Source organism: Musa acuminata, chromosome BXJ1-10 (genome assembly GCF_036884655.1).
Source record: "Musa acuminata AAA Group cultivar baxijiao chromosome BXJ1-10, Cavendish_Baxijiao_AAA, whole genome shotgun sequence".
NCBI lineage: Eukaryota > Viridiplantae > Streptophyta > Magnoliopsida > Zingiberales > Musaceae > Musa > Musa acuminata.
Genome location: NC_088336.1, coordinates 20943833 through 20960190, shown reverse-complemented (window position 1 = coordinate 20960190; position 16358 = coordinate 20943833). Strand labels below are relative to the sequence as shown.

General features: G+C 35.8%; 2 protein-coding genes across 5 annotated transcripts; both read left to right on the top strand.

Moving 5' to 3' along the window:
- Positions 1-1461: 1461 nt before the first annotated feature.
- On the top strand, positions 1462-5079 carry LOC135595443 (tryptophan synthase alpha chain-like). 3 transcript variants are annotated; one of them, XM_065086348.1, is made up of 9 exons: positions 1462-1585; positions 2391-2537; positions 2695-2760; positions 3332-3440; positions 3669-3745; positions 3992-4069; positions 4309-4386; positions 4456-4575; positions 4648-5079. In XM_065086348.1, the coding sequence occupies exons 1-9, from the start codon at positions 1562-1564 to the stop codon at positions 4912-4914; spliced, it is 966 nt and encodes a 321-aa protein (XP_064942420.1). In that variant the 5' UTR covers positions 1462-1561; the 3' UTR covers positions 4915-5079. The 3 variants fall into 3 exon arrangements, with proteins under 3 accessions (XP_064942420.1, XP_064942419.1, XP_064942418.1); XM_065086347.1 differs by lacking the exon at positions 1462-1585 and adding an exon at positions 1594-1790 and having other exon boundaries at positions 4516-4575; XM_065086346.1 differs by lacking the exon at positions 1462-1585 and adding an exon at positions 1594-1790.
- A 4793-nt stretch (positions 5080-9872) lies between these two features.
- LOC135595442 (tryptophan synthase alpha chain-like) lies at positions 9873-13504 on the top strand. 2 transcript variants are annotated; one of them, XM_065086343.1, is made up of 9 exons: positions 9873-10203; positions 10804-10950; positions 11108-11173; positions 11745-11853; positions 12082-12158; positions 12405-12482; positions 12722-12799; positions 12869-12988; positions 13061-13504. In XM_065086343.1, the coding sequence occupies exons 1-9, from the start codon at positions 10030-10032 to the stop codon at positions 13325-13327; spliced, it is 1116 nt and encodes a 371-aa protein (XP_064942415.1). In that variant the 5' UTR covers positions 9873-10029; the 3' UTR covers positions 13328-13504. The 2 variants fall into 2 exon arrangements, with proteins under 2 accessions (XP_064942415.1, XP_064942416.1); XM_065086344.1 differs by having other exon boundaries at positions 9879-10203; positions 12929-12988.
- The last annotated feature ends 2854 nt before the right edge of the window (positions 13505-16358 follow it).

The window sequence follows — 16358 nt, the reverse complement described above, 5'->3', positions numbered from 1 at the left end:
TTCTCTGAATGTCAATCTCAAATGCCCGCTCCTCTGAGCGACTTTTTTTTCCATACATCTCCATGCTCGTTTTCCCCCCCAAACAGTTGCACGTGCTGGCTGCCTTCAACGCAACCCTACTAGGTCCCCCACGTTTGCATACTAAGTATTTCTATGAGTGCTTGTCCTGCTCAGATATCATTTATCACGAACTTAGTTGGATTTGCCTAAGTCGTGTAGCACCATTGTGTGTCCATCCGCAAAGGTCAGCTTCCCCGAAACCTACCATGATCCCTCAGGACATACAAAAGAGAAACGGGTTAGAAAAAACATCTTACTCGGGATCCATAAGCAAACATTTCAGAAAACACTTCATAGCAAATACAAATTATAAACAAACTTTACAAGCTCTAAACAGTTGCATAACAAAGGGTTAAAATGGTCCATTACAAACCGAATATCTCTCACAAGTGTCCAGATGACATAACCTTTATTTACAAGCCTAAAACGGCCACCAAACCTAACTAAAATGGGGCTGTTAAGCCTTTGACCGTCCCTCTACATGCTGTACAAAGCATGAACATATCAAAATACACGTACATACATAAAAATTACATCAAACATCTTGTTAAAAAATATGTCCGTGATAGTTCGTTCAATTGATACATCGAACAATTATTCGTTATCTTGTTTTTTTTTTTTTTTTTTGGTTACATGGTAAGTCAATCCAATAACATGTGATTGTCATCTAATCTAATAGTATATTTATCAATAATCACTATAAAAATCAAAACAAAAATAAACAAATCAATCAAAATATTTATTTTTAAAATATTTGAACCATTGGTTCGATTTGAAACGGATAAACTATCACACTATTTCGGTTCCGATTTTAACTCGGTTCGAATTTAGTTTTAACCCCATATGATTTCGATTCGGACCGCCCCATCTCTCGATATAACCTTATAAAAGATACACCATCATTCCTTGCAAATCACATGATACTTATGGATTCGCAGGGACAGATGCATCATCATCTTCTAGAAGCTCATGGATTGTGACAGTGTCACATTGCCGGGAACATAACCAAAAAAAAGGTAAAAACACACGTTTCACATTGCAAATTACAAATGGTCCCCACATCTCTACACATTCATCTGAATCTATATCGTAAATATAAGTGGCCAAAATAGGATTCTAATATAAAATTTTTATCAATAAATTAATTGACACTCTCAAATATATCAAATAAAATTTTAAATTCTTAATATTTTATAAATAGATATCATACATCACCATCATGTATCGGAATCTATATTATTCATACAAATAATATCGAGCAAACTTGGCTTTGAGCGTCCGTACATCCAACAAAAGAACAGTCACCGCATGCCAAAATCCGTCGGTGGGTGTAAAACGTTGTGCTTCTTATTGTCTGTCTTTTTCACATCGTATATCGGACAACTCGATCAGCAGTTTGCATACAGAAGTTTCCACCCATCTTCTTCTTCTTCTTCCTCGGGACACTTTGAGCATGTGAATCTCGAGGTGGTCGAGCTCTTTCGAAGCCCTATAAAACGCCATGGATTGCTTGGGGAGAGTTCAGGTGAGCCTTGTGTTCCGACGCTTGAAAGGTCATGGCTTCCGGTACCGCGGCTGTGGCTCCCAACTCCTGCTGCTTCCATGTTTCTTCAGCAAAACCCAGATTCCACTCCATTCTGATGAACCACCCTCCAAAATCTTCGCTTAGGATGAGAGCTCAGGGGCTGGGAATCTCCGAAACCTTCTCCGATTTAAGAAGACAAGGAAGAGTGAGCTCTTGTCTTTCTTGCCTTCGGGTTACGCATCCCCTGCTATCTTTTTCTTTTAAGTTTCTTCCTTCAATTTTCTCTTAACTAAGATGATTTAGCTTCAAAAGGGAAGAATTGCAAGGTGAAATCTGTAGGACTGCCCTCCAAAAGGGAAATCTGCAGGAGAATGGAGCAATATATTTAGTAAACATAGTTATCTAAAAGGTTGTATCTATTGACATCATATGAAGCAGGTGAATCTAGATAGGACAAGGCAACATCTCTGTCCATAAGGATATGGAACTATTTGAGGCTATATGTATTTCGTCATCCTCTATATTTAATTGCCCTCATGGCGGGTTCTGAAGTTGACCCTCTCTGAGAGCTGTATGGGAATACAAGTTGTATGAGGCCACCAAGTAATGCCACCATTATTATGTCCATGCATAGGAGGATGATACGATCTGCAACACAAACCCAAGAAAAGGGTGCACATATCAATGCTATTTTGCTGGATAAGCAACAACATTGCTCCTTTTGCCGAAGAAATTATGAACATCACAGAAAAAGCAGTTGTCGATTACTTAATCATCTTTAACAAGATATGTTATCTCTGCTTAGGTTGCATTTATACCATACATCACTGCTGGTGATCCTGATCTATCGACAACAGCAAAAGCCCTGAAGCTACTGGACTGTTGTGGTGCTGATATAATCGAGTTGGGGTTGCCATACAATAATCCTATTTTGGATGGTCCTGTGATACAGGTTCTTGATTTTTTTCTTTTCTGATTATTTCTTGTATCACCAGTCAATCTATATTTGCCACTGATTTTTTTCCTAAGAGAGAGAGAGAGACAGAGAAAAAGAAGAAGCAAGGCTTCTATCTAATAAGATTCATGTTCCTTTTTTTCCCCTTCTGTAGGCATCAAACAAAAGAGCCTTGGCTGGCAAGACAAACATGGAAGCAGTCATCTCCATGTTAAAGGAGGTAAGACATCCTTAGAGACAGCATCCTACTACTAATGCATAGGTCTGTTGCTTTGTTAGCTCTATCTATAATATATCTTACGACAATCTTAACTTTGAAAAAATCATTGGTTCGGCAACTGATTGTTAGAGTAGAGTTGCATTGGTTTCAACATTAGCACCTTCTGATCTATGAACATCTCAAATGCCTATTAAAAAAACAGCATATTAACAGGTAATCCTTTCGGTACTTAAGCCTCCATTCAATAAAGGAATCTCTCTTGCTTTTGAAAAAAAAGATATGCACTTGGAAAATCTAAAGTTTGTTTCGGTCTTGGTTCCTCGAATTACTTTGACAAGTTATTATAAAGTTCAAATGGAGTCAGCAAACAAGCTTGTAGGCAGTTGTCCCTTATAACACATTGTAATTAAATGGTTAACCCACAATCTCCAAGAATGTCACCATGAGGATGCTCAGTAATATCACATTACAGTTGGGTTGCTTTCGGGCCAATCTTCTTGAACTCTTTCAGAGATCATCCCATACTTTTGAAGTTCCAAAAGGAATATAATGTGTGATCAAATTTATGCAGGTAGTTCCACAAATCTCTTGTCCGATTGTAATATACTCATATTACAATCTAATACTGGCCCGCAGAAGTGAATGGTTCTTGTCTGCATTGGAAGATGCTGGTGCCAAAGGTAATGCATGACTTGTTCAGATGCTCAAGCTTCGCTTATCTCCAACTTCAAAATATACCTGACATATGAAATTTGATTGTTCTACACTTGGAAGATAATATTTCTTCATATTTCTATGAAGAGGACATAGATTTGTTGTTAGCCAAATGTTCTTGCTAGACATTTGACCGTATGAAGAGAACAATATTTGTCATATGGTAAGAAAAATGTTAAATGTGTACTCTGCAGGGATTATTGTGCCAGACCTTCCATTTGAAGAGAGTGCTGATTTGAAGAGAGAAGCTGCCAAGAAAAACATTGATATGGTAGGCTGATTTGTTCCCTCTACTTCATAGTTTAGTGTTTCTTTGAGGTATAAATTACATAGGCATCAGAGTTATTGAAATCAATGAGCTTCTTTCTTCACATTTCCTGATTCTTCTGTATGTTTAGGATTTATAAATTATGATCAACTTAGTCATATGGTAGTCTTTATAGCCACAATAGATTACTAAGTTTCTCCTTTGGTGAAATTCTGATTTTGTGATCTTTATATCTTCTTACGATCAAAGGTTTTGCTCACTACACCGACTACCACAAAAAAGAAAATGAAGGCCATTTCTGATGCTTCAGAAGGATTCATATACCTAGTAAGTATTCTTATTTGCAAGTGTTTATGTAATATATGATATTTCGTCGTCGGTAATGAATCAATCATTCTGATGCTTTATCTCTTATATATGCTTGCCATCCAGATTCTCTATATATTCAATCAATTATCCAGAAAAATGTAACTCGATTCAGAGAGAATAATCAAGTTGAACAAAATATAGAATCCGGATAATTCTAATATCTTATTACATGATTTGGCTCCTCCCTGATCACGCAGGTAAGTTCTGCTGGAGTTACTGGTGCAAGAGACACTGTGAATAGACAAGTCCAGTTTCTTCTCAAGGAAATCAAAGAGGTGAGCTCCTTCTCTATCCTCTCTTATGTTTCTTACATGTCCTAATTTTCTACTCCATGATCTTTCTAGGAAGAATCTTCTGCAAATCTAAGCCAGATAACCTGTTTATCTTGTTCCATGTTCTCACAGAAAACTGCAAAGCCTGTTGCGGTTGGCTTTGGCATATCAAAACCAGAGCATGTTAAACAGGTCAGTAACACAATTGATCTGCTCTTGTCAAGCCTTGTTTCTGAGATTAACACCAGCAAAATGCTGCTTCAGCTTTCATTGTGGGGAGCTGATGGTGTTATCGTCGGAAGCGCAATTGTTAAGCGGTTAGGCGAAGCTAATTCCACAGAAGAAGGATTAAAGCATGTGGAATCCTTTGTGGCATCTTTAACAGCAGCACTTCCTCCCGGGGATCAGGGACTTGGAGAAGAACATGCTTCTTCCTTCATCATGCAACAGAGGAGAGATAATTGTGGCAAGTACCGCGATCTACATCTTCCTCATCTCTGCATCAGCATCACTGAGGACGTCAGAAACTAGTCTACATTCCCATCCGCTTGTGGTCACTGTAGATTGATGAATGAGTACTGATATCCAAGTCTAAAGTACAAAATGGTGCTCGTAGGCTATAAATCTTGAAATTATCTTGTGCAAACAGTGGAGTTTTCTTAGATCTTGATATAATAAATATTTTGGTCTTTTGTACTTTGTTTGATACATATGTGGCCAAAACATGACAAAATAGAATCATATCAAAACAATAGTCATATGTCTCCTCAAAATAGAGTCAGCTTCTACCGGTGAAGAATAATCTTAGATTGCACTTGTAGCAAGCAAGTAAGATCGACTCACTGTTCCTATGCACTGCCCGGATGAATTCACTGATCAACGAAGTCTTAACTCGAGGGCTTTAAAGGTAAGATAGAGGAAACACCATGAAACATGCGTTCGACGTTTAATAGCACACGGTGACTCGTCCTTCCTATTTTTTTCTCCGTGCAACTGAAAAGGATCGATTAATCCTCCATTTATGGCTTCAACTTCATCACCAACCAATCATGACCAACTGATACGAGCACGAGAAATGTCAATTTGCATCCTTTTCCGTCTAAGATCAATGTATTGTTTGTTTTCATGTTTGATTTAGTTTATTTTCATGTGGAATCTTGTAAATGCCATTACTTAACTGGACGGATAAACTAAAATGAAAAGTATCATCTGCTTCTCCTTTTTCATCTTTGATTCCCAATTAATATTTTCATTGGATAAAAAGAAGAAGTTACTTAGAGAATTGAATTAAAAACTTGATCCAAGTTATTTATATGGCTAAATTTTAATATTTTGATTTTGTGTGCCAAAAACAATATATCAATCCTGATTTTGGAGTTCGTGGATCTGATTTTTAATTTTTAGGAATCGAAATCGAATCGCATATAATTTTTATTTGTTGAATATAAAGAGTAGTTAAAAATGTTTGTTTTGCAGTGTCAGTTATCACGAGAAATATATATCTTTAACCGATAGTAAAAAAAATTATATTTTTTACTAAAAAATATTAAAATACATATTATCATACTTTTGATTCTAAAATCATATAAAGAAAAGAAAAGAAAAGAAAAGATGGCTTAATAAGCTACTTAACATATTAACTTTGTTTGACCTAAACTATTGATAAAAATATTTAAGTTAAAATTTATAATAAATCGTACATCATATATTTATAAGTTAATTTTAGTCTTTTTCTCGCTCAAAGCTTAAATCATTTTTCAAATGAGTCATTTTTATTTTTCATTTTTCAAGTGAGTCATATTTTTATTTGTTGAATATTAAGAGTAATTAAAAATATCTATTTTGTAATCTTTCCAAAGTTATCACGAGAAATAGATATCTAATCGATAATAAAAAATATTATATTTTTCACCAAGGAGATATTAAAATACATATTACCATACTTTTGATTCTAAAATCATATAAAGAAAAAAAAGAGATGGTATGATAGGGCAATTAACATATCAACTTTGTTTGACCTAAATCATTATCAAAATATTTAAGCTAAAATTGATGATAATTCATACATTAGACCTTTATCGAGGGCTTAATAGTAGTAGTTCTACATACAAGTTATTTGACTTCATCCTTAAGTAGCTCTTTCCTACTCAAGCCCTCTCACCATACTTAAATATTATGAACTCTAATACCTAATGTTACAACACGGACCTAATGGATTAACTGACTCATCAATTTCGTTTGAACGAAATCATTTGCCAAAATACTTAAGTTAAAATTAATAATGATATATTTATTAAACTCTTATAAATTAATCTTAGTCTTGTCAACTTACAATGTAGAACTATCAAAATGTTACGCATTAGGAAATAAATCAACTAATAATTTAATTGATTGATAAAACTCTTAACTTATCCACATTATTAAAAAAACTAGTATGAATCATTTCTTTTACCATATTACACAAACAAAAATGTTTATAATTGAAATAAAAATAATAAATTATTTATGATAATTAATTAATATTAAGAGAGAAATTTATCAGTGATTATTTAATTCTTTATCAAACAGTAGTAATAAGATACTATGATCAAACCAAATAAAAGAAAAAATAAATTAAGATGTAAGTAAACAAGAAAAGTCATATTAAATTTCGCAAGAAGAAAAATATTTAAGAAATCTTAAACTACTCTCTAACTTAAGTTCTTAACACTTATACATCAATCCTATATATGGATATCATTTATTTATAGGTGTAAAATAACAATTTAAATTAAGAGATACTATCTAAAGTAAGGTGGTGCCTTCTGAACCCAACTTCGCCTCTGCAAGTTGAGTCACCTCAATTCCTCCGTCAAATGCTTCTTTGAGATAAAGTGCATGTGCCTCAAAGCCTCCTTCATCTTTGGCACTATGCAGGATGAGCCTGCTCCATCAAAATGAGGGACCGTGGAACGACATGATCCCACTCTTGCCTCTGTAAGAGTTCATGTCCTTGACCTCTGTCCAAGGAAAGCTTTGTGCCTCCGCTCCATATTCCATCTTCTATGTCGGCTCACTTCATGTAGCTTGGGTACTTCGTCAAGTTACACCAAAGTTGCTTCGCTTCTCGTTTTGTATTGAGATGATGGTGGCCCTCGCGCCCACCATTCCACGGGTCAGCCCCCCATTGAATCTGATATCTATATCGACTCTAAGTGTGCCTTCATTTGTGTTGCCTTGAGTTACTTCCCCACTTGATCTCGCAATGCATTATCTCAAACGAGATCATGCGACGACTCCTCGCCGCTCGCTCGGTCCGTTGAGCTTTATGAAGTTGTTTTGAAATACTCCTCAATATGTGTGGTTCGTTGCATATGGTTCTCTCTCTCGATAGCCAAGACATATCCCTCCTAAATATCTGTCCCATTGGAGCAAGTTTTCTCTTCTCTTCCTTCTCTTTGGATGTTTCGGAGACCACTTTCCACTTGCTACTCCGCCTTACTGAACAAATTGTGCATTATTCTGCCTCCCGCAAACGCATTTGCTAGATTGTGCCTCCATGTCAATATAGCCACCACTACACCCCTCAAGACCTAGCAATATGCTGAACTCATTGCACACTTCAACCTTATACATACGTATCCTTCTCATGCTGAAGAGAAAGTTTCAATGCTCCATGGCGCCGAGATTCGGTCACCTTGGGATGGCCACGAACAATCCATCGTTCGTATACAAGCCTTTGCATTAGTACCAAATTCTTCGAGTTAGCAATTACCTCACCTTTGTGAGCTTTGCACAACTCTTTCGGTCGCTGAACAATACATTCTATCTTACATGGTCTCATCCTTTACCAAGCGCCTCGCTTGCCTTAAGCACCATCAAGTATAATTGCCAACGTTGAGCCATAGCTCAAATTTAGTCATCCCAACCTTTGTGCGTTATACATTCTTCCCAGCTTGCTTGTCCTCGTGGTGCCTCTTGCTCGAAGGGTTGGCCATTTCTCCTAATGTCAATCTCAAATGTCCGTTCTTTTGAGCAACTTCTTTTTCCCTATATCTTCATGCCCGTTTTCCCCCCAAACGGTCGCACGTGCTGGCTGCCCTCAACGTAGCCCCACTAGGTCCCACACGTTTGCATACCAAGTATTTCTATGTGTGTATGTCCTGCTTTGATACCATCTGTCACGGACTTAGCTGGTTTTGCCTAAATCATACAATACCCTTGCGTGTCCGTCTGCAAAGATTAGCTTCCCCAGAATCTCCCATGATCCCTTAGGACATACAAAAGAGAAACAGGTTAGAGAAAACGTCTTACTCGGGATCCATAAGCAAATATTTCAGAAAATATTTCATAGTCAATACAAATTATAAACAAACTTTACAATCTCTAAACAGTTGCATAACAAAGGATTAAAATGATCCATTACAGACCGAATATCTCTCACAATTGTCCAGATGATACAATATTTATTTACAAGCCTAAAATGGCCACCAAACCAAACTAAAATGGGACTATTAACCCTTCGATCGTCCCTCTAAATACTGTGCAAAGCATGAACATATCAAAAGACACGGACATACATAAAAATTACATCAAACATCATGTTAAGAAGTTTGTCTGTGATAGTTTGTTCAATTGAAACATCGAACAATTATTCATTATCTTCGCGGATGATCTCTTGTAATTTTTTTTTTTGTTACAATACATCGAACATGTGATTCTAATCTAATCTAATAGTGTATTTATCAATAATCACTATAAAAATCAAAACAAAAATAAACACATCAATCAAAATATTTATTTTTAAAATAATCTCAAACGATTAATCAAAGGTACTTCGACCCCTTTTTTTTAAATCTGAAATCGTCGATTCTATAATTGAACCATTGGTTCGATTTGAAACGGATAAACTATCATACTATTTCGGTTCCGATTTTAACTCGGTTCGAATTTAGTTTTAACCATATATGATTTCGATTCGGACCGCCCCATCTCTCGATATAACCTTATAAAAGATACACCATCATTCCTTGCGAATCACATGATATTTATGGATTCGCAGGGACAGATGCATCATCATCTTCTAGAAGCTCATGGATTGTGACAGTGTCACATTGCCGGGAACATAACCAAAAAAAAAGGAAAAAACACATGTTTCACATTGAAAACTACAAATGGTCCCCACATCTATACACATTCATCTGAATCTATATCGTAAATATAAGTGGCCAAAATAGGATTCTAATATAAAATTTTTATCAATAAATTAATTGACACTCTCAAATATATCAAATAAAATTTTAAATTCTTAATATTTTATAAATAGATATCATACATCACCATCATGTATCGGAATCTATATTATTCATACAAATAATATCTAGCAAACTTGGCTTTGAGCTTCCGTACATCCAACAAAAGAACAGTCACCGCATGCCAAAATCCGTCGGTGGGTGTAAAACGTTGTGCTTCACCTCATACATACATCGGACAACTCGATCAGCAGTTTGCATACAGAAGTTTCCACCCATCTTCTTCTTCTTCTTCCTCGGGACACTTTGAGCATGTGAATCTCGAGGTGGTCGAGCTCTTTCGAAGCCCTATAAAACGCCATGGATTGCTTGGGGAGAGTTCAGGCGAGCCTTGTGTTCCGACGCCTAAAAGATCATGGCTTCCGGTACCGTGGCTGTGGCTCCCAACTCCTGCTGCTTCCATGTTTCTTCAGCAAAACCCAGATTCCACTCCATTCTGATGAACCACCCTCCAAAATCTTCGCTTAGGATGAGAGCTCAGGGGCTGGGAATCTCGGAAACCTTCTCCGATTTAAGAAGACAAGGAAGAGTGAGCTCTTGTCTTTCTTGCCTTCGGGTTACGCATCCCCTGCTATCTTTTTCTTTTAAGTTTCTTCCTTCAATTTTCTCTTAACTAAGATGATTTAGCTTCAAAAGGGAAGAATTGCAAGGTGAAATCTGTAGGATTGCCCTCCAAAAGGGAAATCTGCAGGAGAATGGAGCAATATATTTAGTAAACATAGTTATCTAAAAGGTTGTATCTATTGACATCATATGAAGCAGGTGAATCTAGTTAGGACAAGGCAACATCTCTGTCCATAAGGATATGGAACTATTTGAGGCTATATGTATTTCGTCATCCTCTATATTTAATTGCCCTCATGGCGGGTTCTGAAGTTGACCCTCTCTGAGAGCTGTATGGGAATACAAGTTGTATGAGGCCACCAAGTAATGCCACCATTATTATGTCCATGCATAGGAGGATGATACGATCTGCAACACAAACCCAAGAAAAGGGTGCACATATCAATGCTATTTTGCTGGATAAGCAACAACATTGCTCCTTTTGCCGAAGAAATTATGAACATCACAGAAAAAGCAGTTGTCGATTACTTAATCATCTTTAACAAGATATGTTATCTCTGCTTAGGTTGCATTTATACCATACATCACTGCTGGTGATCCTGATCTATCGACAACAGCAAAAGCCCTGAAGCTACTGGACTGTTGTGGTGCTGATATAATCGAGTTGGGGTTGCCATACAATAATCCTATTTTGGATGGTCCTGTGATACAGGTTCTTGATTTTTTTCTTTTCTGATTATTTCTTGTATCACCAGTCAATCTATATTTGCCACTGATTTTTTTCCTAAGACAGAGAGAGAGACAGAGAAAAAGAAGAAGCAAGGCTTCTATCTAATAAGATTCATGTTCCTTTTTTTCCCCTTCTGTAGGCATCAAACAAAAGAGCCTTGGCTGGCAAGACAAACATGGAAGCAGTCATCTCCATGTTAAAGGAGGTAAGACATCCTTAGAGACAGCATCCTACTACTAATGCATAGGTCTGTTGCTTTGTTAGCTCTATCTATAATATATCTTACGACAATCTTAACTTTGAAAAAATCATTGGTTCGGCAACTGATTGTTAGAGTAGAGTTGCATTGGTTTCAACATTAGCACCTTCTGATCTATGAACATCTCAAATGCCTAATAAAAAAACAGCATATTAACAGGTAATCCTTTCGGTACTTAAGCCTCCATTCAATAAAGGAATCTCTCTTGCTTTTGAAAAAAAAGATATGCACTTGGAAAATCTAAAGTTTGTTTCGGTCTTGGTTCCTCGAATTACTTTGACAAGTTATTATAAAGTTCAAATGGAGTCAGCAAACAAGCTTGTAGGCAGTTGTCCCTTATAACACATTGTAATTAAATGGTTAACCCACAATCTCCAAGAATGTCACCATGAGGATGCTCAGTAATATCACATTACAGTTGGGTTGCTTTCGGGCCAATCTTCTTGAACTCTTTCAGAGATCATCCCATACTTTTGAAGTTCCAAAAGGAATATAATGTGTGATCAAATTTATGCAGGTAGTTCCACAAATCTCTTGTCCGATTGTAATATACTCATATTACAATCTAATACTGGCCCGCAGAAGTGAATGGTTCTTGTCTGCATTGGAAGATGCTGGTGCCAAAGGTAATGCATGACTTGTTCAGATGCTCAAGCTTCGCTTATCTCCAACTTCAAAATATACCTGACATATGAAATTTGATTGTTCTACACTTGGAAGATAATATTTCTTCATATTTCTATGAAGAGGACATAGATTTGTTGTTAGCCAAATGTTCTTGCTAGACATTTGACCGTATGAAGAGAACAATATTTGTCATATGGTAAGAAAAATGTTAAATGTGTACTCTGCAGGGATTATTGTGCCAGACCTTCCATTTGAAGAGAGTGCTGATTTGAAGAGAGAAGCTGCCAAGAAAAACATTGATATGGTAGGCTGATTTGTTCCCTCTACTTCATAGTTTAGTGTTTCTTTGAGGTATAAATTACATAGGCATCAGAGTTATTGAAATCAATGAGCTTCTTTCTTCACATTTCCTGATTCTTCTGTATGTTTAGGATTTATAAATTATGATCAACTTAGTCATATGGTAGTCTTTATAGCCACAATAGATTACTAAGTTTCTCCTTTGGTGAAATTCTGATTTTGTGATCTTTATATCTTCTTACGATCAAAGGTTTTGCTCACTACACCGACTACCACAAAAAAGAAAATGAAGGCCATTTCTGATGCTTCAGAAGGATTCATATACCTAGTAAGTATTCTTATTTGCAAGTGTTTATGTAATATATGATATTTCGTCGTCGGTAATGAATCAATCATTCTGATGCTTTATCTCTTATATATGCTTGCCATCCAGATTCTCTATATATTCAATCAATTATCCAGAAAAATGTAACTCGATTCAGAGAGAATAATCAAGTTGAACAAAATATAGAATCCGGATAATTCTAATATCTTATTACATGATTTGGCTCCTCCCTGATCACGCAGGTAAGTTCTGCTGGAGTTACTGGTGCAAGAGACACTGTGAATAGACAAGTCCAGTTTCTTCTCAAGGAAATCAAAGAGGTGAGCTCCTTCTCTATCCTCTCTTATGTTTCTTACATGTCCTAATTTTCTACTCCATGATCTTTCTAGGAAGAATCTTCTGCAAATCTAAGCCAGATAACCTGTTTATCTTGTTCCATGTTCTCACAGAAAACTGCAAAGCCTGTTGCGGTTGGCTTTGGCATATCAAAACCAGAGCATGTTAAACAGGTCAGTAACACAATTGATCTGCTCTTGTCAAGCCTTGTTTCTGAGATTAACACCAGCAAAATGCTGCTTCAGCTTTCATTGTGGGGAGCTGATGGTGTTATCGTCGGAAGCGCAATTGTTAAGCGGTTAGGCGAAGCTAATTCCACAGAAGAAGGATTAAAGCATGTGGAATCCTTTGTGGCATCTTTAACAGCAGCACTTCCTCCCGGGGATCAGGGACTTGGAGAAGAACATGCTTCTTCCTTCATCATGCAACAGAGGAGAGATAATTGTGGCAAGTACCGCGATCTACATCTTCCTCATCTCTGCATCAGCATCACTGAGGACGTCAGAAACTAGTCTACATTCCCATCCGCTTGTGGTCACTGTAGATTGATGAATGAGTACTGATATCCAAGTCTAAAGTACAAAATGGTGCTCGTAGGCTATAAATCGAGAAATTATCTTGTGCAAACAGTGGAGTTTTCTTAGATCTTGATATAATAAATATTTTGGTCTTTTGTACTTTGTTTGATACATATGTGGCCAAAACATGACAAAATAGAATCATATCAAAACAATAGTCATATGTCTCCTCAAAATAGAGTCAGCTTCTACCGGTGAAGAATAATCTTAGATTGCACTTGTAGCAAGCAAGTAAGATCGACTCACTGTTCCTATGCACTGCCCGGATGAATTCACTGATCAACGAAGTCTTAACTCGAGGGCTTTAAAGGTAAGATAGAGGAAACACCATGAAACATGCGTTCGACGTTTAATAGCACACGGTGACTCGTCCTTCCTATTTTTTTCTCCGTGCAACTGAAAAGGATCGATTAATCCTCCATTTATGGCTTCAACTTCATCACCAACCAATCATGACCAACTGATACGAGCACGAGAAATGTCAATTTGCATCCTTTTCCGTCTAAGATCAATGTATTGTTTGTTTTCATGTTTGATTTAGTTTATTTTCATGTGGAATCTTGTAAATGCCATTACTTAACTGGACGGATAAACTAAAATGAAAAGTATCATCTGCTTCTCCTTTTTCATCTTTGATTCCCAATTAATATTTTCATTGGATAAAAAGAAGAAGTTACTTAGAGAATTGAATTAAAAACTTGATCCAAGTTATTTATATGGCTAAATTTTAATATTTTGATTTTGTGTGCCAAAAACAATATATCAATCCTGATTTTGGAGTTCGTGGATCTGATTTTTAATTTTTAGGAATCGAAATCGAATCGCATATAATTTTTATTTGTTGAATATAAAGAGTAGTTAAAAATGTTTGTTTTGCAGTGTCAGTTATCACGAGAAATATATATCTTTAACCGATAGTAAAAAAAATTATATTTTTTACTAAAAAATATTAAAATACATATTATCATACTTTTGATTCTAAAATCATATAAAGAAAAGAAAAGAAAAGAAAAGATGGCTTAATAAGCTACTTAACATATTAACTTTGTTTGACCTAAACTATTGATAAAAATATTTAAGTTAAAATTTATAATAAATCGTACATCATATATTTATAAGTTAATTTTAGTCTTTTTCTCGCTCAAAGCTTAAATCATTTTTCAAATGAGTCATTTTTATTTTTCATTTTTCAAGTGAGTCATATTTTTATTTGTTGAATATTAAGAGTAATTAAAAATATCTATTTTGTAATCTTTCCAAAGTTATCACGAGAAATAGATATCTAATCGATAATAAAAAATATTATATTTTTCACCAAGGAGATATTAAAATACATATTACCATACTTTTGATTCTAAAATCATATAAAGAAAAAAAAGAGATGGTATGATAGGGCAATTAACATATCAACTTTGTTTGACCTAAATCATTATCAAAATATTTAAGCTAAAATTGATGATAATTCATACATTAGACCTTTATCGAGGGCTTAATAGTAGTAGTTCTACATACAAGTTATTTGACTTCATCCTTAAGTAGCTCTTTCCTACTCAAGCCCTCTCACCATACTTAAATATTATGAACTCTAATACCTAATGTTACAACACGGACCTAATGGATTAACTGACTCATCAATTTCGTTTGAACGAAATCATTTGCCAAAATACTTAAGTTAAAATTAATAATGATATATTTATTAAACTCTTATAAATTAATCTTAGTCTTGTCAACTTACAATGTAGAACTATCAAAATGTTACGCATTAGGAAATAAATCAACTAATAATTTAATTGATTGATAAAACTCTTAACTTATCCACATTATTAAAAATACTAGTATGAATCATTTCTTTTACCATATTACACAAACAAAAATGTTTATAATTGAAATAAAAATAATATATTATTTATGATAATTAATTAATGTTAAGAGAGAAATTTATCAGTGATTATTTAATTCTTTATCAAACAGTAGTAATAAGATACTATGATCAAACCAAATAAAAGAAAAAATAAATTAAGATGTAAGTAAACAAGAAAAGTCATATTAAATTTCGCAAGAAGAAAAATATTTAAGAAATCTTAAACTACTCTCTAACTTAAGTTCTTAACACTTATACATCAATCCTATATATGGATATCATTTATTTATAGGTGTAAAATAACAATTTAAATTAAGAGATACTATCTGAAGTAAGGTGGTGCCTTCTGAACCCAACTTCGCCTCTGCAAGTTGAGTCACCTCAATTCCTCCGTCAAATGCTTCTTTGAGATAAAGTGCATGTGCCTCAAAGCCCCCTTCATCTTTGGCACTATGCAGGATGAGCCTACTCCATCAAAATGAGGGACCGTGGAACGACATGATCCCACTCTTGCCTCTGTAAGAGTTCATGTCCTTGACCTCTGTCCAAGGAAAGCTTTGTGCCTCCGCTCCATATTCCATCTTCTATGTCGGCTCACTTCATGTAGCTTGGGTACTTCGCCAAGTTACACCAAAGTTGCTTCGCTTCTCGTTTTGTATTGAGATGATGGTGGCCCTCGCGCCCACCATTCCACGGGTCAGCCCCCCATTGAATCTGATATCTATATCGACTCTAAGTGTGCCTTCATTTGTGTTGCCTTAAGTCACTTCCCCACTTGATCTCGCAATGCATTATCTCAAACGAGATCATGCGACGACTCCTCGCCGCTCGCTCGGTCCGTTGAGCTTTATGAAGTTGTTTTGAAATACTCCTCAATATGTGTGGTTCGTTGCATATGGTTCTCTCTCTCGATAGCCAAGACATATCCCTCCTAAATATCTGTCCCATTGGAGCAAGTTTTCTCTTCTCTTCCTTCTCTTTGGATGTTTCGGAGACCACTTTCCACTTGCTACTCCGCCTTACTGAACAAATTGTGCATTATTCTGCCTCCCGCAAACGCATTTGCTAGATTGTGCCTCCATGTCAATATAGCCACCACTACAC